The 23,810-nt window shown below is 33.9% G+C and overlaps 1 protein-coding gene across 1 annotated transcript in view; it reads right to left on the reverse strand.

Moving 5' to 3' along the window:
- Window positions 1-13: 13 nt before the first annotated feature.
- Window positions 14-23,810, reverse strand: part of LOC132725171 (protein diaphanous homolog 2-like) — a gene marked incomplete at its 3' end in the record, with an annotated part of 109,470 nt that continues 85,673 nt past the window's right edge. Inside the window, 4 exon segments of the mRNA XM_060710257.1 lie at window positions 14-178; window positions 6,832-6,956; window positions 12,511-12,640; window positions 20,011-20,163. Coding sequence (XP_060566240.1) covers window positions 26-178; window positions 6,832-6,956; window positions 12,511-12,640; window positions 20,011-20,163 — 561 coding nt within the window.

Consider the following 23,810-nt stretch of genomic DNA (forward strand, 5'->3'; position numbering starts at 1 on the left):
AAAAAAACCTTACAAGAATCCATCTTTAAATACTTTGGATATCTCCAAAGAATTCCTCCACACTGTACTTGTTTAGATCAAAACAGTAGTACTTTGCTAATGTTTTATACTGGCTATCTAATTGTTTATACATTGTGTTTAATACTTCAAACTGTTCTTTAGCTGACCCAAGGAATACGTGAACCTTAGTTAAGGAAATAAATCTAAACATCAAGGCATGAATAAGAACAATATTGTCCAATGAACACATTTTACAGAAATATTCTTGATTTGAAAATTAAAATCAAATAACTAGCTTTAAATTTGTGATAAATTAAGGAAATAATAATAGGCAAGAGAAAACCATATTTTCAGGAAAGCATCTTAACACGCTTTCAAACCCTGCATTAGACAATGTTCAAATATATTAAATTAACATCATGTTTCTATACTGAACTTTTTCACTACAAACAATATATAATGGCATACTACATAAAAGTATATAACTTGTGGTGTTAATGAGAACTAATGTTTATATATATTTAAATATCAGGCAATGTTCAAACTCTTGGTGTTTAATAGTTGTTCAATTTTTATAAAAACTACATTGTCCTTTCATTCATTATAATTGTTTAAGTAAGTTTGTTTAATATGAAGCTTTTATCATTAGAAAGAAAAACATATTATTCGAATTTTGATTTTTTGGTAACTTGATTACCGCTGCATTATAAAAATACAAACTAAATACCAAAACTCTTGTTGTTTCTAAATTGAAAATGTAAATATCTTTTACTCCTGTGACCTCTTATACATAAGAACTAAATCGCCTGCATAATTCTTAAGGTCACATCAAGATGATTGCTGTGAAGTTCCATCAAAATCTACTGTATGGAATGGAAGCAGATGTTATATACAGAAACTGTGGATAATGACAGATAATAGACTGCAGACATCAGGTGATTACAAACCAAAAACATGGCAATTTACCATAAAATAGCCTGCCTCAAATTGAAAACTGACATGAATAATGAAAACAAATTTAGCAACAAATAGATAAGCAGTCACTTTTGTACCATTTTTAAACTTTGCAATTCTAGGGAAAATGATACATAAATTCATGGTAAATACTACTTTTTCATATATATATTTTACTCTTAACATATTTAAATGCAAAGATTAAAATGTTGGAATAATCATTTATACTGTATCCCTACAAGTAAATGTGGGGTATTTTCATTCTATCACCAGGTACCTATTACATGATATGCACAACTAGACTTGGTACGTATCATTCCTGTAAAGTTTGGATGAAATTGCACATGTAGTTTCTGTGTAGCTGGCAACACAAAAATCCTAAGTAGGCCAAAACATCTTTTTCATTCAGGGACAATAACTCATTCAAGCGAAAAACCTGTGCAATATGCCAAAGTACATGAACTATTGATTAATCATGTAAAGTTTCATTGAAATTGAATTAGTAGTATAATAGGAGTAGTCCAGACAAAATTTAAAAGTAACTAGAATACGGATGCCCCCGCATGCAGTAAATTTTAATTTCAAATGTTATGTATAATATTTAGTTACAAATTTATTTGCACAAACTATTTTTTTCATTCTAAGTTCAAAGCCCTTTAAACTATTCAATGTAAACACAAACCATTTTTATACAAAGTTCAAGGCACTGACACAATTCAGTGTTAACCTTTTGTAAATTGCAAATTGCATATTTGTAGCCAAAATAATGACTACATACATTTCCACAAAAGTATGAGTGCTGAAACTGAAAATTTCAAATTTTTTCAAACATTCAAGAGAGATAACTTTGTCCAAAATCATTGAACCACAACCAAATTAAAACTTGAACTGCTTATCTCTATATGTCAAATTTGAGTTGAATGTGTACAACCATTGGGGAGATAATGAACGGAAACGAAAATTTTCTGTTTTTTTTTCAAAGTTCAAGAGGGATAACTCTGTCAGTTATCATCAAACGATGACCAAATGCGACCTTGACCAGTGTATTCTTATGACATATCCATATTTTAAATTTGAGTTGAATATGTACAAGAGTTGGGGAGATAATGAACGGAAACTGAAAATTTCCTCCTTTTTTTTTCAAAGTCAAAGAGGCATAACTCTGCCAAAAATCATCGAACCATGACCAAATTCCAACTTTACCTGCACATTCCTTAGATGTATCCATATGTCAAATTTGAGTTGAATGTGTACAGCTGTAAGGGAGATAATGATTGGAAACTGGAAATATCTTACTTTTTTATGTTAAAAATCAAGGAACCATGACAAAATTTGAACTTGACCTACACATTTATCTACCTATGGCATATACATATTTTTAATTTGAGTTGAATGTGTACAATTGTGTGGTAGATACTGAACAGAAACTGAAAATTTCTTTTTTTTTTCAAAGTAAAAGGGGCATAACTCTGCCAAAAATCATCAAATCATGACCAAATTTAAAAGCCATTGTGGCACTTTTATTATACAGGCTTGAAATTAGTCCTACTTTTGCCTACTTTCCTACTTTTTTGCCATACTCCTACATTTTGAATAAAAATAAACTAAAAATGTTTATATCAACATATAAAAGTTGCAGAATGAAATGTACAATATGATATAAGGAATGATAGCATATATTGTTTTACTATTGTTAAGGTTCCTAAAGAGTCCTATAACATGCTTCTGTTGATCTCTTATGCAAGCTAGTGCCTTTTCTAAATGTGTGTGAACTGCTGTATTTTCTTGCCTAAGTGGCAAGTTTGAGTTAAAGAACATTTTGAACTTGTATGTTGCCCTTAATATGAATGATGTGCGCTGTCGAAATTCTAAGCTACAAATTTTCGCAGATTTGTTACATGCAACTTTTTCGCGGATACAAACATTCGCTGAAATGTATTCAACGCGAAAAGCGCTAATTTAATAAGCTCGAATTAGTTTCTAGAAATACAGTATTGCCCAATCAATATCAAGAGCAAAATCAAATGTCAGTCATATCATAGATGAACGAAGGTGGAAAATAAACTACAAAATTCTATTACGTCATACACTACTCTCGTGCTCATGAGATGCGCGCAAACCATGACCGTGATTATTTGGTGCGCTTGAAGATTTGTTTTGTGCAGATGATTCTTTTTATCTACAGGTGCTGTAGAAATTTTTTGTGAAAGTGCAGTAAACTTTTATAGTCTCTAAGTCTTAACAAGCGTGCTTATTCTTTTTATATACAATGTATTTAAATTTTAGGCAACAAGGTTGCTTAAATAATTTGAAATTTCAATTTGTTTGCAATTTATTTGGTAACACATATATAAGCCCAAGTGTTTGGGTTTGAGAATCTATTTTTGTCAATCAGCTGTTCATATGGTAGAGGTTCACTACCCAATGTCTCATGCCAAATATTCAACCTCCAGCCTTTGTCAATTCAGAGAAAAAGATTTTTCAAGTTTTTACTTTATACATATGATATAAGAAAAACTATCGCCTCTGGGGCAGGGCAATTTTAACACTAGGGGCATAATTTAAACAACTTTGGTAGAGGACCCATAGATGATATTATATACCAATATCAAAGCTCTAAGCCTTGTACCTTCAGACAGTAAGATAATCTTTTACTATATGTACATAGTGAAAATCAATCTGTACCTCAAAACAAGAAGGTATTTTAAGTTTTTACTATATGTACATATAGTGAAAGTCAATGACCCCCTGGGCGGGACCAATTTTGACCCCAGGGCTATAATTTGAACAATCTTGGAAGAGGTCTACCAGACAATGCCTTATGCAAAATATCTAAGCTCTAGGCCTTTTGGGTCTTTACAAGAAGATTTTCAAAATTTATTCTTAAAATTCCTTTTGGTTACCATGGTACCCAGATTTCTGCATGGTATGAAATTCTTTGAACAACTTTGGAAGCCCTTTCCCCAAGGATCAATCCTGCCAAGTTTGGTTGAAATTGGACTAGTAGTTTTTCACAAGAGGATTTTTTTAAGTTCACTATATAATCTATATAACACACATACATACATACACACACAGGTGAATCGCTATATGCCACTGCATCGCAGATGCTGCGGTGGCATAAAAATGGTTGTAACCCTTCCAGAAACAAAAGTGTTAACACTATTGCAAGAATGCAAAGATCTATACAGAAAATATCAAGTTTCAATTCAAATTGTAGCTAGAATTCTAGGCCTGATAGTCTCAAGCTTTTCAGCTGTTGAGTATGGTCAACTCTTTTACAGAAAAATAGAAAATTCATGCATTAAAACTTTCGAAAGGTGATTATTCTTGTAAAATGCATGTAACAGATGAAATGAAAAGTGAACTGAAATGGTGGATAGATAATTTGTGTTCCCAAGAAAGGGTTATTGATCATGGTAATGCAAATTTAGTCATTATGCCTCATCCTTAGGATTGGCTGGATTAGCTGGAATATGTGCGAAACAAAAAATAGGTGGTAGATGGACCACCACAGAGGCAGATCATCATATAAATTATCTAGAGCTCCTTGCAGCTTATCTATCTGTTACAGCTTTCTGTAAAGATAAGTCTAGTAACATACATGTCCCCAGGGATTTTATATGAACAAACTTGGTAGGCACCCACTAGAAGATGATTCATGTTAAATATCTAATCTCTATCTCTTTGGGTATTTTAAAAGAAGATTTATTTTTGTTTTTACTATCTACATATGATAAAATCAATGACCCCCTGGGGTGGGGCCAATCTGTGCCAGGTGAGCTAAAAACTGAGTAATATAGAGTGATGGTTCTTTGATATTACTAATTACTTTCAGCAACAATAATGCCCCACCCCTACCTTCTGGGAGCAGTAAATAACTCCTTTATATTTATCAAGTATGCCAATGAAAAACATCCTGTACACTTAAAATACATACTGGCTCAAATGCAAGTAGACACATTCATATTTAATTATTATTTACTTGTTACATTTGTCTCACTTTTAACATGAAGTCAATAATTTCAGTCTGGTGTAAAAGAAAATAAGGTCCTAATTAAATTGTCTCGTCACAAAGAAAGCTGGTTTTAAGTTACACTGTAATTATTTTCCATGCAAATATATCAAGAAAATTACTTGTTATACTACTTATTGAATAAGAAAACTTCTCTTAACTTCTCAATTACTGTAATTAAACAGAAATTATTTCACGTTAGAATGTACTCTTTGTTTTCAAGAAAATAATTTTTGGTGTCCAATAAATTGTTTACTGTACTTAAGAATTATTTTTAGGTTTTCTATATTACCTCAATAAAATACATGTACAACTTAATCAATAGCATTATAATAGCCATTATAAGGGTATCTTGTGTATTACCTGAAATGAGATAATTAGTCTTGACCCCAGCAGGTCCAAAAGGGGTTTCCACATAAGGTTGCTATATACTAAGTTGGATTACAATACCTCTAGTTATTGTCCGTAAACAATGAAGTGGACTGACCAACAAACTGACAAGCTGACTCCTTATATACCCCTGTAAACTTTGTTTGTGAGGTATAATAATATAAAGGAGAATCAGAAACAAACTTTCTAGTTTAAATTTTTCTGATAGTTGAGATCTGTGAAATATTTTTTCCCATTAAACATTTTACATTGCTTTTGAAATTTCATTAACTTTCTAGTGAATAGCTTATTCATCATAAGAATTTACAGTTAAAAATGACTTTTTGTAAGTTTGTCCAATATATTGAGACTACCAATAACGCTCACGATCCTTACATATACCAAAAGACACCAAATATCAAAACTCCAAAATATATTGGATACTCTCAGTGTTCATGATAATATTATTAATGTTTTCAATTGATTTAAAAGTTTCCCTATATCTTTGCATTAGAGATGGCAACAAATACCAAAAGTAAAACTTGAGTACTCGGTCATTTTTCCGATCTAGTACTCTGTTACTCGGATGATTTCTAATGATCTTCAAAGTTTTATCACACAATATTAATACTGCATGCTTTTTTCGTTTTCTAGGAATTTGTAACTATAAATAGGACTGTAAGGTAGAATAACCAATAAACAAATTAATTGAAAATTAATTAGACAACATTATATTTTACATTTTAATTCATGCACAATTTAAGGTAATGAAATATCATAAGAAGCCAAATGAGGTAAGTGAGTAAGGTGTTTGATCCCATGCACGTGTCAAACTGTTGATCGCCTTGTTAAATTTATGATATCATTTTCGCACCTTTGCAAGGATGTTTTGGTTGCATTTAACAGGTATTTATGAAGATACATGTACATCTCCGAATTTCTGAACTAATTGGATACACTCATCTTTCTAAATCGCAAAAAAAATAATAGAAATTATATATTTTTCTCAGTAAATAAATATCAATTTTGTTAACCGATATTCGTCTGGTACTCGTTGCCATCCCTACTTTGCATATTTAGTATATATCATGTGTATATGCATAGGTTGAGTGTACCAAAACACTTACCAAAACACGACAGTTTCATTTAGAAACATATCCTGAAGTGTTCCCCAGATCTAAACATAAGATGCTATGACAAAACTGTGAAACAACCTATGTATAATAAAAGCAGCTTTACTTTGTCTGAATATCTTTAAAAAAAACTTCTTGTTTCCTATTAAAGCAAAAGCAAAATAAGAAAACTTTTAAAGCTACTTTTAGGTGACCCTTAATATGATACTGACCTGTACATCATAAAGTTACTGTAATATTATCTTTCGTAAATGTTAGAAGTAATTATAAATTGTTAGTCTACGGGATATGAAAACAACTGAAACAAGTAATAAAAGGGTCTGGTTTATCTATATCTGTCCTGATTTACAAAAAGGATATATTCATAACATCTGAGAACTTGTCCTTGTCACCAACTGATTTCTTGATTGACTTGAGGTCTGTTTCCAGAGCCTTAAACTGTTTCTCCATGGCTTTTATGTTCTTTTTCATGTTTTCATCAGACACTGAAAAAAACAAGATATGTTTGTAAAACATGTATGCCCCCTATCAGCAGCCAATTAGTCATGTGATAAGGTTATTATGCATGACTTCTGACCCAGTGATCAAACAATTAATAAGGGTTATAAAGTATCTACTGGTCATGACCATGACCTTTGACCCCTTGACCCAAAACTCAATAGGGGTCATCTGCTGGTCACGACCAATCATCATACAAAGTTTGAAGTTCCTAGGCCTAGGCGTTTTTAGTAAATTGATCAGAAACCGTTTTTACCTACAAGGTCAATGTGACCTTGACCTTTGACCCCTTGACCCCAAAATCAATAGGGGTCATCTGCTGGTCATGACCAATCACCATGCCAAGTTTGAAGTTCTTAGGCCTAAGGGTTCTCTTATTATTGATCGGAAACCGTTTTAACATACAAGGTCAATGTGACCTTGACCTTTGACCCCAAAATCAATAGGGGTCATCTGCTGGTCATGACCAATCACCATGCCAAGTTTGAAGTTTCTAGGCCGAAGCGTTCTTTAGTTATTGATCAGAAACCGTTTTTACTTACAAGGTCATTGTGACCTTGACCTTTGACCCCTTGATCCCAAAATCAATAGGAGTAATCTGCTGGTCATGACAAATCACCATACCAAGTTTGAAGTTCCTAGGCCTAAGCGTTCTTGAGATATTGATCAGAAACCGTTTTTACTTAAAAGGTCAATGTGACCTTGACCTTTGACCCCTTCACCTAAAACTCAATAGGGGTCATCTGCTGGTCATGACCAATCATCACACAAAGTTTGAAGTTCCTAGGCCTAAGCGTTTTTTGTTAATTGATCGGAAACCGTTTTTACCTACAAGGTCAATGTGACCTTGACCTTTGACCCCTTGACCCCAAAATCAATAGGTCATCTGCTGGTCATGACCAATCACCATACCAAGTTTGAAGTTCCTAGCAATAAGGGTTCTTAAGTTATTGATCGGAAAGCATTTTTACCTACAAGGTCAATGTGACCTTGCCCTTTAACCCCTTAACCCAAAATCAATAGGGGTCATCTGCTGGTCATGACCAATCACCATACCAAGTTTGAAGTTCCTAGGCCTAAGGGTTCTTTAGTTATTGATCGGAAACCGTTTTTACCTAAGAGGTCAATGTGACCTTGACCTTTGACCCCTAGACCCCAAAATCAATAGGGGTCATCTACTGATCATGACCAATCACCATCTCAAGTTTGAAGTCCCTAGGCCTAAGGGTTCTTTCATTATTGATCGGAAACCGTTTTTACCTACAAGGTCAATGTGACCTTGACCTTTGACCCCTTAACGCCAAAATCAATAGGGGTCATCTGATTGGTCATAACCAATCACCATACCAAGTTTGAAGTTCCTAGGCCTAAGGGTTTTTTTGTTATTGATCAGAAACCGTTTTTAATTAAAAGGTCAATGTGACCTTGACCTTTGACCCCTTGACCCCAAAATCTATATGGGTCATCTACTGATCATGACCAATCACCATACCCAAGTTTGAAGTTCCTAGGCCTTAAGGTTCTTTAGTTATTGATCGGAAACCGTTTTTACCTACAAGGTCAATGTGACCTTGACCTTTGACCCCTTGACCCCAAAATCAATAGGGGTCATCTACTGATCATGACCAATCACCATACCAAGTTTGATGTTCCTAAGCCTTAAGTTTCTTTAGGTATTGATCGGAAACCGTTTTTACCTACAAGGTCAATGTGACCTTGACCTTTGACCCCTTGACCCAAAATCAATAGGGGTCATCTACTGGTCATGACCAATCACCATACCAAGTTTGAAGTTCCTAGGCCTTAAGGTTCTTTAGTTATTGATCGGAAACCGTTTTGCTTTCAAGGTCAATGTGACCTTGACCTTTGACCCCTTGACCCCAAAATCAATAGGGGTCATCTACTGGTCATGACCAATCACCATACCAAGTTTGAAGTTCCTAGGCCTAAGGGTTCTTTAGTTATTGATCGGAAACCGTTTTTGCTTTCAAGGTCAATGTGACCTTGACCTTTGACCCCTTGACCCCAAAATCAATAGGGGTCATCTACTGGTCATGACCAATCACCATACCAAGTTTGAAGTTCCTAGGCCTAAGGGTTCTTTAGTTATCACTCGGAAACCATTTGGTCTACGGACCGACGGACCGACGGACCGACAAGTGCAAAGCAATATACCCCCTTTTTTTCAAAATGGGGGCATAATAATAATCAGTTATAAACACTACAACTATGATATAGCATGACTTAATGAAAGGAAACATTGGCATACACTTATGGCATTAATGAATAAAATCATGTCAATATTGCAAGTAGATCAGCTGGCTGCAGACAGCACACCCTACTTTTCTTGATGCTTGATAGTTAATTAAACAGCAACATAGAAAAGGGGGAACAATTCTGCAAAAAAAGCTTAGTAAACCTACCAGTCAACTTAGAAATTGTATTTTAAGTTTGAAATTTGAAACAACTGCTTTTCAGTGTTGGAATGTCAATATATTCTCATATTAAACATGAGCATAGAATATGTTTAAACAATAATTTGAAGAAATGCCATGACCTGGGGCATTAAAGCTTTAGCTTAAACCGGGCTAATCAAATTAATATGAGCAAACTTGATAAAAGTCTACCTAAGAATGCTACAAAGTTTGGTGATCATCTATTAATTATTTCAGTAGGAAATGATGTTCGAAGGTTTTTTCTATTTTAAGCTTTAATGGCCCCTAAAAGGGGCTAATCAAATTAATATAAGCAAACTTGATAAAAGAGTACCCAAGAATGCATCCATCAATTGGTTCTGAAGTAGGAGATGTTTAAAGGTTTTTCTATTTTTAGCTTAAGCGGCCCCTAAAAAGGGCCAATCAAATTAATGTGAGCAAACTTGATAAAAGATTACCCAAGAATGCTACAGACAAAGTTTGGTGATCATCCATCAATTAGGTCTCTAGAAATAGACATTTAATGGTATTTCTATTTTTAGCTTTAGTGGCCCCTAAAAGGGGCCAATCAAATTAAAATGAGCAAACTTGATAAAACACTACCCGAGAATGCTGTCAACAAAATTTGGTGATCATCCATCAATTAGTTCTGTAGGAGAAAATGTTAAAGGTTTTTCTATTTTTACCCCAAGAGACCCCTAAAAGGGGCCAATCAAAATAATATTAGCAAACTTGATAAAAGACTACCCAACAATGCTACAGACAAAGTTTGGTGATCATCCATCAATTAGTTCTCTAGAAATAGACATTTAACGGTATTTCTATTTTTAGCTTTAAAAGGGGCCAATCAAATTAATATGAGCAAACTTGATAAAACAGTACCCAAGAATGCTACAGACAAAGTTTGGTGATCATCCATCCATTAGTTCTGTAGAAGAAGATGTTTAAAGGTTTTTCGATTTTTAGCTTTAGCGGCCCCTAAAAGGGGACACTCAAATTAATATGAGCAAACTTGATAAAAGACTACCCAAGAATGCTACAGACAAAGTTTGGTGATCATCCATCAATTAGTTCTGTAGAAGAAGATGTTTAAAGGTTTTTCTATTTTTAGCTCTGCTGACCCCTACAAGGGGCCATTTGAAATGACATGAGCAAATTCAAGTGTGACTGTCACAAGGATGCTACAGACCAAATTTGAAGTAAATCTGCCCAGTTGTTTCAGAGAAGAAGACGATTGTTGATGATGACGATGGACGATGGAGCATCCCCCTTTGATACCAATAGCTCACCCTGAGCCTTCGGCTCTGGTGAGCTAACAAGAGAAATAATAAAGCAAAAATGGCTTTCAGAAATTTCTGAGAAATGCATTTGATAGTGAACAAGTATTCAAAGTTTAAAGTGAATAACTTTGATACTTTAAACACAAGAGCCCCATGATGGCCCTGAAACCGCTCACCTGTATATAGGCCCACGGGGCGAGGCCAATTTTAACCCAGCGGCTTTTATTTGAATAAACTTGGTAGACACTCACTAGAAGATATTTCATGCTTACTATCTAAACTCTAGCTCTTTGGATTTTTTATAAGAAAATTTTAAGTTTTACTATACACATATAAGGAAAATCAATGACCCCGGGGTGGGCCAATTTTAACCCCAGGGCCCTTATTTGAACAAACTTGGTAGACACCCATTAGAAGATGTTTCATTCTAAATATTCAAGCTCTAGCTATTTGGGTTATTTAAAAGAAGATTTTTTAAGTTTTTACTATATACAAATAAGAAAAATCAATGAGCCCAGGGGCAGAGCCAATTTTGACCCCCAGGGCTTTTATTTGAACAATGTTGGTAAGCAATGACTAGACGATGTTTCATGCTTAATATTTAAGCTCTAGAGCTTAGGTTTTTTTAAAAGAAGATTTCATAAGTTTTTACTATAAACATAAAGGGAAAAACAATTAATGACCCCCTGGGGCAGTGTCAATTTTGACCCCAGGGCTTTTACTTGAACAAACCTGGTAGACACCCAATTGAAGATGTTTCATGCTTAATATCTAAGCTCTAGCTATTTGGGTTTTTTAAAGTTTTTACTATATGTACAAATAAGGAAAATCAATGACCCCTGGGGCGGTGCCAATTTTGAACCCCAGGGCTTTTATTTGAACAAACTTGGTAGACACTGACTAGATGATGTTTCATGCCAAATATTTAAGCTCTAGCTCTTAGGCTTTTTTAAGTTTTGCATGGAATTAAATTTTTTGAACAATTTTTTAAGTTGGCTACCATAGGAACATTCTTGTGAAGTTATGATGAATTTGGCTTTGCGGTTTATGAGGAGATGTCGTTTAAAGTAAAAGTTTACGACGGACAGACTGACGGCCGGCCGGACGAAAGGTAATCACAAAAGCTCACCATGTCACTTTCAGACAGGTGAGCTAAAAAAGATTAACCAAGAAATTATTATTATGATGGCCTAGATCACTCACTTGAAATACATTGCTAGAATAGGTAACAAGTTTTAAAGGTTATATTAGGTCATCATTTTTGAACCCAAGCTGTATTATTTTTAAAACATTTGTACATGTCTGTTAGGGAATACTACATCCCAAAAACCGAAGCTCTAGGCATTGTAATTTCATAAGAGAAGCTTTGAATGTTTCTTTTATGTAAGTCTATTTGAACTAAGTGACCTAAACACCAATAAAAGGTCATATGGTGACTTTCCAGCTTTACTGGTGGAAAAGGACCTTTGGTGCCCCTCTGTTTATGAGCTCCACCAATGTTCCATTAGGTAATTGGAAAGCATCCTCACATGAATGAATCTAAACCTAGTGAGAATCCAACCCACAATGATGAGAGGCAAGTGGTTCAAAGTCAATCACAAGATAAACTTCCTCCATCCAAAAAACAGTGTGTGATTCAATTATCACATGTATTTACTTATACAAATTTGCCAAAAAAATCAATTTATAAAAACAAAGTCAGTAAATAGAGTAAATAATACAAAATATGGTCAGCAAACAATGTGCATTTAAAAGATATCTAAAGTTATTTTACAACAACAACTGATATATATGTCATGACATAAATTCAAGACAGTATAAGATACCTCTGGCAGCTTTATCTAGATGTGACAGCTCCTCATGGAAGTTTAGAAGATCTGGGTACTTCGTCTCACACACATTGGCAATAAAATGCAATAATGTTGTCTTCCCGTCTTGAGCTTTAGTGTTCCCAAGCTGCAATATAAGTAAAAATTAAATCCTGACTTGTGAGAGACATAAAAATGGTTGAGAAGTTTATGTTTTATAACAACTGTCTGGCATTCTGTATGTATGTCTTTAGATTTTATGCACAATTTTCATATTCCAGGCCAAATAACAGACAACAAATATTGTACTTATTATTTTTTAGGTTATAACTATGTGTACATAAATGCAACTTGGATCAATTTAAACACTAAAAGGTGTGTCTTTATTTTTGTTCAATTCAAGCCACAAATATTTTCAGTGGTATATTTGTATTTTCCAGTATTACTTTCAATGTATTGAAGTTTTAAAAAGACAGAGGTAACAATTTTGCACTGTGTACAGTGTTAATACAAGCATTTAAGAAATTTACTCCCCCCACCCCTCCTCCAATAGACATTGTAGGAAACTGTACAAGAGCTGTCCCAGGAGCAGCAAACTCTACTATTCTCTGTAGTATGATAGTGTGATGATAGTAAAGTAGAAAAGGGGACATAATTCTGATAAACTGTTTGGCAAGAATTTTGGCCTTTTTTCAAATTCGAAGTGAATATCTGTGAAGGTTTTTGAGAAGATTATGAATCTATAAAACAAGAGAGCTGTGATGGCCCTGGATCACTCACCTGAAATTCATTGCTAAAAAAAGTCACAATTCTAAAATGCAGAAGTAAGCAATTAATTCACATTTGGTGTTTCATTTTATACTTCAACTGCATGATTTATAAAATATTTGCAGACATTTATTAGGAAATGCTACATGCCAAGTTCTTCATAGTGTTTTACTTTACAAATCTTTATAAACTAAGTGACCCCATGGTGAGCCCAATTTTGGTTCCCGAGGCATAATTTCCATAAGATCCATGAGGACCAAAAGGTTATGCTACATGCTCTAGGCATTAAAACAATTAAATTTTTTATATTTGATGCCTTTTTTAGTTCTAATGTCAGTTATGACCTACTTATGAACCACTTTAACTTTTGTAGACAGCCATCTAAGGACTTGGTCCAAAAAAATTGAGGACAAACCAAATTGACCAACAACTGATATTATTACTCACAACAGCTCGCCTCTTTGGCTCAACATTTTAACAAGTTGGGAAGATGTGTACAAAAAGACGTTATATCATAATAAATGTGTACCAAGGCATGCACAATCAGTATTAATATAATCCTGATCTTGACCTGAACAGTCTTACTTAAGATCTTATAACTGTTTCTTTTTGATAAATCTTTAAATTAACAAATGCTACATTCCAGTTAATGCCCCTAGGTTGGTGCCCGGACCTTCAAATCGGTCTAGAAAGTAGTGCTCATCAAGGAGTGTTGAGAGATTGGAAGTGAAAGGACATTCATTTTATAGTGAGAGTTAATGTTTTGTGACAGATTTTGACCCAAAAGCTATAATTTTAACAAACTTGGTAAACACCAATAAAAAAATGTTTCATGCTAAATATTTTAGCTTTATAATAATGGAATGTTTTAGATGACTTTTGAAACACTGTCAATTGTACTACAGACACTTAGGATGTGGATCTCCAAATGCCTTAAAATCCAAATAAAATGTTCATTGTTCAATGCCAGCACATATACTATCATATTTATCAACAAGCAATCCATATTTTTAGTCCCCTACCTTTTAGAACCCCAGCAACATTCTGATAGGCCATTGGCCATTCAATTATGCCATTGAATGAATGAATGATTAAATGTATAGATGGATGGATGAATGAATGAATGAATGAATGACATGAATTAACTTAACTCTTTTGAGTTCTTAGTTTGTCTGTATCATAGTTATGTGTTAAGTTTCCCTGCCTAGTAAGGAAATTATGTTAACAGATAATTAAAAGATCCAATTTTCTCAGGATGAATATGTATAAATAATGTTTCAACTTTTCTCTATTAAAAGTAAATTTGTTGGAAAAGTGCCAATTTCTTTAAAAGTGGTCTCAGGAAACAGTTTTCAGGAATGGACAGACAGACAGACAGTCTGAGGGTAAATCTTTAAACATCCCTGGTTGTTACCAGAATATAACATTTTTAAAAGCAAAATTCTTAAAATAAAGAGGTTATTATTTTTGAAATAAATATGCTAGACTTATGAACATTGTCATACATGATGAAAAGTGTAAAATAAAATTTTCAAATACACCATTTATTCATGTAGTAACAAAGAAGAAAATTAAAAAAAAAAAAAGAAGAAAAAAAAAGAGTAGTTTTCAAATAAATTTCAATTCAAAATGAAAAGAATGATCATGGAAACCCATGTCTTATAAATCTAAACATATATGATAAAGGTTTGATAATGAATATATATTTTAAATTTCAAGTAAATCCATGAAGAAATAAGAAATTTAAAGAACAAATTAGAAAACTTCAGTTTAAGGAGGAGATCATAAAATCTGGAAATATGGACACTTGATTTATAACCCTTGTCAGATTATTATAATGTGGGAGTTTGAAGTAAATGCTATAAGAAATGAAGAACTCTGAGTAAAAAATAATTTCTAGAAAAAAAATAAGTTTAAGGGGGACATAACTCTAGAAATAGTCAAGCTAGGGTATTGAACCTTCTTACAAATGATTTAATTAAGTGACTCTCACAAATGATTTGAGTGATAATAAGAAACATATGTATGAAGTTTGAAGTAGATACATTAAGAAACAAGAAGCGCCTCAATTCGACAAAAACCAGGTTCTCAACAACCAAGTATTGATGTGACAGGAATTAGGGAATGAGATACGGCAGTAAAGTAAAACTCATGCTACACAGAAAGTTGGTTTCAATAGTTCAAAATATCTGAGATGCAATACCAGGCTGTATTTTCATGTAAGCTACACACATGCCAAGTATCAATAGGTCAAAGTGTACCGAAGTTATTTAGTTCTATTGAAAGCAAAAGTCCTTGACCTTGCTCCCAGTAAGTAGCAATCCCAAGCTGCATCTTAATAATTAAGCTGCCCACACATCAAGTTTGGTGTCAATAGGTCAAAGCAATCTCAAGTTAATACACGTGAAAACTGAATTTCTTTTTTTAGGCAAAGTAACCTTGACCTTGTTCACAGACACATGGGTTGAAATCCCAAGTTGTGTCTTGATATAAGCTACCCATACACCATGTTTGGCATAAAAATGATATATAAGGGGGGCAAACGTACATTTTCCGAGTTGCTCCACTCCACAGTTTTATCCTATGTGCTGGTTAGTCTAAACATACATGCCATAATTTCTAGATTGCTTTCTGTGACAGCATTCGAGGCAAGGTGGGTCATTGAGATCATCAAGCAAATTAATTCTAAAACTTACAAAGTGGCATATCTTAACCTAGTTTACTGATTTTTACATTTTGCAAATATTATAATAACTCAAAAGAAAAAGACAAAATCTCAAAATAATCGGCAGTTTATCTATCTTTTTTTTTTAAAGTCATAAGTGTTAATTCAGTCAGTCACAGAATAGCATAAGGTGATGTTAAGTATGGACAATTCACCATTTCTTTTGGTCAAAATACCTTTTCTGAAGACTTAATCTACTTATGTTCAGTAATAATTAAACAGTATAAGCAGTGTTCTAACACTAATTGGAGTCAAATTGAATGGTTATTTATGAGTCAATGTCCAAATCTTTATAATATACACAGTCAAGTAATCTTAAGTAAATTACAAAATAATACTCCTATCACAAAATACTCCAATCATTAATGCTATCATTTAAGTCGGTTGAGCAAGCAGATTTAGAGAAGTACATACAGACTTCTAGCCTAAATTTTCAAACCAGTTGGTCGGAAGTGTGTGAATGGGGGTGGGGGGGGGGGTGGGGGGGTTGCAGGGAAGGTTGGTTGGGGGTAATGTCAAACTATGAAGTACAGTCAAACTTGCCATAGCGACTCACTGATTTAAACGACTTCCTTATTTTAGACCGCCAAACGTAAATCACTATATAAAGTCACTGAATTAAACGACTCCCTGTCTGACGCGACTAACGACCTTAAATTTAGCGTCCCGTTACATGTCTATGACCAAATTAAACGACTTTTTCATTTTCTAAAGAATTATGTTTTTCACACTTCTCGCTTTCAATTGACATTCGTCCGTCAAAATTGAGCACCATAGTCTCGAATGTTTATCACCATCGCAAAAGGTGTTCATTGATAATTACGAAGCTATTAGTCATTATAACTGTCCAAGTTTAAAAATAAACAAGCAATTATCATAGTATTGCAAGCAATCCATAAGTCCCCTACCGGTAAGAGCCCAAGCAACATTCTGAAGGGCCATTCACTTAGGTTCCTATTTTAAGTAAATTTGTTAAAAAAGTTCTTTAAAAGTTATCACAGGAAACAGTTTTTATGTACAGACAGACGGACTGAAGGACACTCTAAAGTTATTTTTTAAACATCCCTGTTATCAAAATATAACATTTTTAAAATCCTATCATGATTGAAGAAGTTGTGGAGTAAAAATTACCAATTTCTCAAAAAAAAGTCTAAGTTCAAAAGGGGCATAATTCTGGAAATAGTCTTGCTAGAGTATTGAACACTCGCAAATGTTGAGTGACAATAAGAAACATTTATATGAAGTTTGAAGTAGATACATTCAGAAAAAGAAGTTATTAAAAAAAAATGTTTTTTTCATGAAAATTTTAAGTTCAAGGGAGGTAATTCTGATAAATTTTGTACTAGAGTTGTAAACCTTGCCACATATGATATGGTTGATGACAAGCAACTTATATTTAAAGTTTGAAGAAAATACCTTAAGAAATAAAGAACTTATAGTGAAAAAACTTAAAAACTAGAATAAGAAATCTTGAAATTCAGTCTATTTGTTGCCATAGTAACCAGAATTTTCAACATAGGAAGATAAGAAAAGGATGTGCATAATTTCCATACTGCCATCTACCCATATGTCAAGTTTCATAAACATATTTTCAGTACTTTTTGTGTTATCACTGGATCCAGGTTATGTGTAAAATTTGCCATATTTTCAGTCTATTTGTTGCCATAGCAACCAGAATTTTCAACATAGGAAGAAAAGAAAAAGACGTGCATAATCTCCATACTGCCATCTATCCATATATCAAGTTTCATAAAAATATTTTCAGTACTTTTTGCGTTATCGCGGGATCCAGTTTATGTGTAAAATTTGTCATATTTTCAGTCTATTTGTTGCCATAGCAACCAGAATTTTCAACATAGGAAGAAAAAAAAAAGACGTGCATAATCTCCATACTGCCATCTATCCATATATCAAGTTTCATTAAAATATTTTCAGTACTTTTTGCGTTATCGCGGGATCCAGTTTTGTGGACGGACGGACGGATGGACTGACGGACGGACAGACGGACAGACGGACGGAGGGTAAACCTAAAGTCCCCTCCGGTAAACCGGTAGGGGACTAATAATGATTACATCTACTTGACCAAGCAGTAAATTACATCCGTCTGATAACGTGCAGATAGAAACTGATAGAACGTGCGGATAGAAACATGTACGAAAATCCGGGCACTTCAGATCATACAAATATGGCTGACAAAGCATGTAAAAAAAGAATTGTCCTGAGTCTTGGAGAAAAAATTCAGGCAATCAAAAAGCTTGATGCCGGCACCCCAGCCTACAAAATTGCTGAGGAAATGGGCGTCGGCAAAACCCAGATACAGACACTCCGGAAGCGAAAGGCCGACATTGCCTGTTTATACACTACACCCCCCAAACTTAAACTTTTAACTGTCTGAACTTTGCATGTATGAGCAGAAAATTCATTCCTCCTTCTTTTTCCAGGGAATGAAGAAGTCAACGACCTTACATTGGCATGGTGTCGTGATGTAACGGGAAGAAACATCAACCTTACAGGTCCAATGATACAGACAAAAGCAATTGAATTTGCCAAACAGCTGGTAAAGATTGAATTTAAGGCCTCAAATGGTTCGCTTGACTCTTGCAAAATAAGAAACAGTATATCATATGGAACCATGAGTAGCGAAAGAGGAGATATGAATGTAAAAACTGTGGAAGACTGGAAATCAAAATTAAAAACTCTTCTTTTAAAATTTTATATCTGTAATACATTGTATTTGTATAATTATGCATGTAAACATTTTTATTTTTAAAAACATTTTAACTATAATAAAGTATTTAAATAAAAATTATCTTATATCTTCAACAAACCATATTTAAATATTACATAATATGTAACACAAAGCAAACACAATCAAAGAAAAAACCAACAAGTAAAAATAGCATTTTGAAACAACTGATGATTTTTTTTTTTTGGGAACCTGGATTTAAAGACTCCCTGTCATAATTGTGACCTTTTTGATATTGTCCCATGGAAAGTCACATATGACAAGTTTTACTGTAATTGCAGAGTGAACATACAGCAATTTTATCTCACTAAAAAATGTTTCAAATCAAAAGCTGTACAAAATGAATAATTTATTAACCTAGTAACCTTATCTTCTTTAAAAGCAAACTTTAATTCACGAAAATCAAATGATTTCGCAATAACATTTTTATTTCTCACTTAACTATACTATCTTACTAAAAGCATTTCTACAGAATTAACTGTCTTTTAAGTGCTCATGAATAATTCAAACACAAAATATCAAATCACTCAGAAATAAACTGGTTTTTACTACCTCCCACTAGAATAAAGTAACAAAATTTGTTTTATTTTCATTATCTTACACTAAAATACGAATTCTGAAGCAATTTTCTTTAATTAACTTAAGACATAAAAAGATAATCAATGAATTAATCAATATCTTAGAAATTGTAGACTGATTAACTGAGGACATGATTGTTTACTGATATCTGGTCTAATGACATGAGCATCAATGACCGAGTAACTAAAACAGAAAATTCAGGGTAATTATAAAGAATTTATAGATGGTACATTGCTATCATTATAGAGCTAGGCTACTCTGCATATCCACACAGTTTAACCAGACTGTATCTTGGCTCTAATATAGTGATTCATTCAACTCACAAAAAATCAATTCTTATATCACACAATGCACAGCAAGTCCATTAAACAAAATCATCTGAGTAAGGATTAAAAAGTTTATAAATATTTATTTATATTGATTTTTTTTTTATTTGTTACACTGCATAAACTTGTAAACAAAATAATTGTTTGAGACAAGTTCAGACAGATATTGGATTAAGTTAGCACTGAGAGAATCATGTAAATGCTGTATTGATCCTCGACATCTCAAACAATCAATGAACTAGTCAGATTTAATGTTGACTTAACTCAATAAGGCCATACATCATCAAGGTCAAGACAAGCATATAAACTGCCATGAAAGACAGAAGATTCTAGTGAATAAAATATTTCTCCATAATTAAGACATTTAAACAAACCTTTGATAAGAAGTTGATATCAAATCCCAGAGATTGTTCATTTCTGGACCCTGTGTTTAAAAAGTTTCCAACAAGCAATATAAGTTCGAGGATTCCATGGAATTTTTTACTTTCCTTTATCTCCTCACAGCATTCTCTTGTGTTTACCAGGTCCTGAAAAAAGTTGAAACTTTTCTTTAACAGACTATCAATATGTTGACTATATGTCAAGGTAAACAGTAGGTTATATTGTCTAAGCAGTAACAAGAGCCAGTTGAACTGGGTGATGCTCCCCGAAAAGGTTTTGGACACAGGAAGTTATACCTCTTGTAGTGTCAGAGTTATGTCACAGACAAAGTTCAAAGTGTAAAAACAACCCAAATGTTGTGCACAAAACATTGTCTCAATATGGTGATCATTTCTGTGAAATAGTTGTAAAATCCGACTTCAAATAACGAAGTTATGGGCCAGACATGATTTTGCTGCTAGGTCATGCTGTGACCGTGACCTTCAAGGTAGCGACCCAAATGTTGCATGTGACACGTCGATTTAATATGGTGATCATCTCTGAGAAATAGTTGTTATATCCGACTTCAAGTAACGAATTTATGGGCCAGACACGATTTTGCTGTAAGGTCATGCTGTGACCCAAAAGTTGCGCGCGACACGTCGTCTCAATATTGTGATCATTTCTGTGAAATAGTTTTAAAATCCGACTTCAAATAACAAAGTTATGGGTCGGACACGATTTTGCTGGATGGTCATGCTGTGACCCAAATGTTGCGCGCAACACGTCGTCTCAATACTGTGATCATTTCTATGAAATAGTTTTAAAATCCGACTTCAAATAACAAAGTAATGAGCCGGACATGAATTCCGTACGGACGGACGGACGACCCAACGACTATATGCTCCCACGAAAATCTCTCTCAAATCTGCTTTAGGCTTCGCTCAGCCAGGAATCTCAGTAGCAAACTTTTTTCCCGCTTCATTTATTCATAAATAACATAATGATAATATCATCAGTACTAAATTGATACATTGTTAATTTGGATGTGTTTAACAAAAAGAAATGTACAGTGAATTTTAAGCAACAATAACTGCTTGATATCAATTTCAACTAAATTATCCAAAAGAGATGTGTGCTTTCAAAGTTTTCTGAAAAAAACTTTAACTGCACCAAAGAAGATCTGTAAACATGAACATTGCCACTTGTTCCGAGAAAAACTCCCTTAAATAATTGTTAAGAACATACCTTTATCTGTATAGAAATGTTCTGTATGTACCTAGGTATTGTGCAGTTAATTTTATGAACTTCAATTAAAGCTGTGTTACAAATGGTAAATTGTTATCTGACTGAAGTTCTTTGATGCTATCAAAATAACTAATAAATCAGTTAAAATGTGTATGTTGTTTTCTTTATTTATATTTGATATGAATAAAAGTTAATTTATTCTAATACTTAATAAATGGTATTTATTTTTGTTATAGTTAGAGGCTTAGAATATGAAACTTAAGAAATGTGTCTTCACATCACAAATGCCCCTGCATGCAGCCAAAATTTCAATTGTTATAATGAATTATTTATCATCCACAAACCATTTTTTATTCTAAGCATTATGGTGTTTCTTATATAAAATTTTGTAATACATCATAATTAATAATCATAAAAAGTAAATAGGTAAAATGTTTTAAAAATAAATTTTGTTGAATTCTTAACTTAAATATTTAAAACTAATATCAAAATTTTACAGATTTATTTTTCTATTTGAAACTTTGTTCCAAATTGTTATTTGGTTGTTTTTAATCACAAATTTCTTTATTCTAAACATTTGCAATTGTTATTTTTGGCAAATGGCTTCCATAAGCACCTTTTGTTCTGTATAGGATGTTTGTCATTGTGAAAATTTGTTGGCTTTTAATAAGTTGATAGGTTATCACCTTGATAAGTATTAACAAAATTACTACAAAAACACTAAAGCTGAGAGAATACTCAGTTCAAATGGCACCTCCCACTCTTCATCTTTGTGACAGTCTTGATTACTGGACCAATCATAAGTTGTACCAGAAACGAAGATAAGTTTTAAAATAAGGAAATTTTGGAGCCACAGTATCTCTTACCGGCAGTCTGGGTCAGTACATTAAAACAAGAGGGCCATGATGACCCTGGATCACTCCCCTGACCCATCAACCGCATCCAAGCAATGTCTTAGACAAGCATCCTGGCCAAGTTTGATGACAATTGAGTCAAACATGTGACCTCTAGAGTGTTAAAAAGGTTTTCCATATTTGGGCAATGGACCTAATTTTTGACTGGAGACAACCCATATTCAAACTTGACCTAGAAATCATCAAAACAACCTTCCTGACAAATTTCCAGGATATTTGATCAAAACTGCAGCCACTAGAGTGTTAAAAAGATTTTTCTATTTTAAGCTTCTGTGACCTAGTTTTTGACCGGAGATGACCCATCTCCGAACTTGACCTACAAATCATCAAAACAACCTTCCTGACAAATTTCCAGAATATTTGAATCAAAACTGCAGCTACTAGAGTGTTAACAAACATTTTCTATTTTTAGCTCCTGTGACCCAGTTTTTGACCGGAGATGACCCATCTTCGAACTTGAACTACAAATCATCAAAACAACCTATGTGACAAATTTCCAGAATATTTGGGATCAAAACTGCAGCAACTAGAGTGTTAACAAGCTTTTTCTATTTTTAGCTCCTGTGACCTAGTTTTTGACCGGAGATAACCCATCTTCGAAATTGATCTAGAAATCATGAAAACAACCTTCCTGACAAATTTCCAGAATATTTGGATCAAAATTGCAGCCACTAGAGTGTTAACAAGCTTTTTCTATTTTTAGCTCCTGTGACCTAGACCCATCTTCGAACTTGACCTAGAAATCATGAAAACAACCTTCTTGACAAATTTCCAGAATATTTGGATCAAAACTGCAGCCACTAGAGTGTTAACAAGCTTTTTCTATTTTTAGCTCCTGTGACCTAGTTTCTGACATGAGATAGCCCATCTTCGAACTCGATCTGTCTTTCATTTTGACAATCTTTTTGACAGAGTTTGACAATGATCCAATCAAAACTGTGACTGCTAGACTGTTAACAACCCAATTGTTGACGATGAAGGACGCACGACGACGGACACCGGACATAGCCCCATCACTATACCTCACCTTGACCACTTCGTGGTCAGGTGAGCTAAAAATAGACCAAGCCTGCAATCAGCGTGGAGTGAGATATGGTTCTCTTCACCTACTGATCGAATGTCCTAAATTTTCTGCCCAGAGGCAGGAAGTGATTGGCCGCATTGGATCAGTGGGGCTTGGATTTAGTATTGACAATGTTCTAAATCCTCCGAAAAAAAACACCACAACACTCATGTATTTGGTGCTCTAGAGATATTCATCCAAGAATGCAAATTAACGGAGCAAATCTGAAATAAAAACTTTTAATGTGCCCCTGTCCCCCTCAGATAACTTAACAAGAGGGCCATGATGACCCTGAAATCACTCACCTGTATATAGGCCCCTGGGCCAAGGCCAATTTTAAACCAAGGGCTTTTCTTTGAACAAACTTGGTAGACACTCACTAGAAGATATTTCATGCTTAGTATCTAAACTCAAGCTCTTTGGATTTTTTATAAGAAGATTTTTTAAGTTTTTACTATATACATATAGGGAAAAACAAAGAGCCCCCCCCCCCCCCCACCACCATCTGGGAGGGGTCAATTTTTACCCCAGGGCCCTTTTTTGAACAAACTTGGTAGACACCCATTAAAAGATGTTTCATGCTAAATAT

The sequence above is a fragment of the Ruditapes philippinarum genome, unplaced genomic scaffold (genome assembly GCF_026571515.1).
Source record: "Ruditapes philippinarum isolate M1 unplaced genomic scaffold, ASM2657151v2 ctg1425_1_1_1_1, whole genome shotgun sequence".
NCBI classification, from domain to species: Eukaryota; Metazoa; Mollusca; class Bivalvia; order Venerida; family Veneridae; genus Ruditapes; species Ruditapes philippinarum.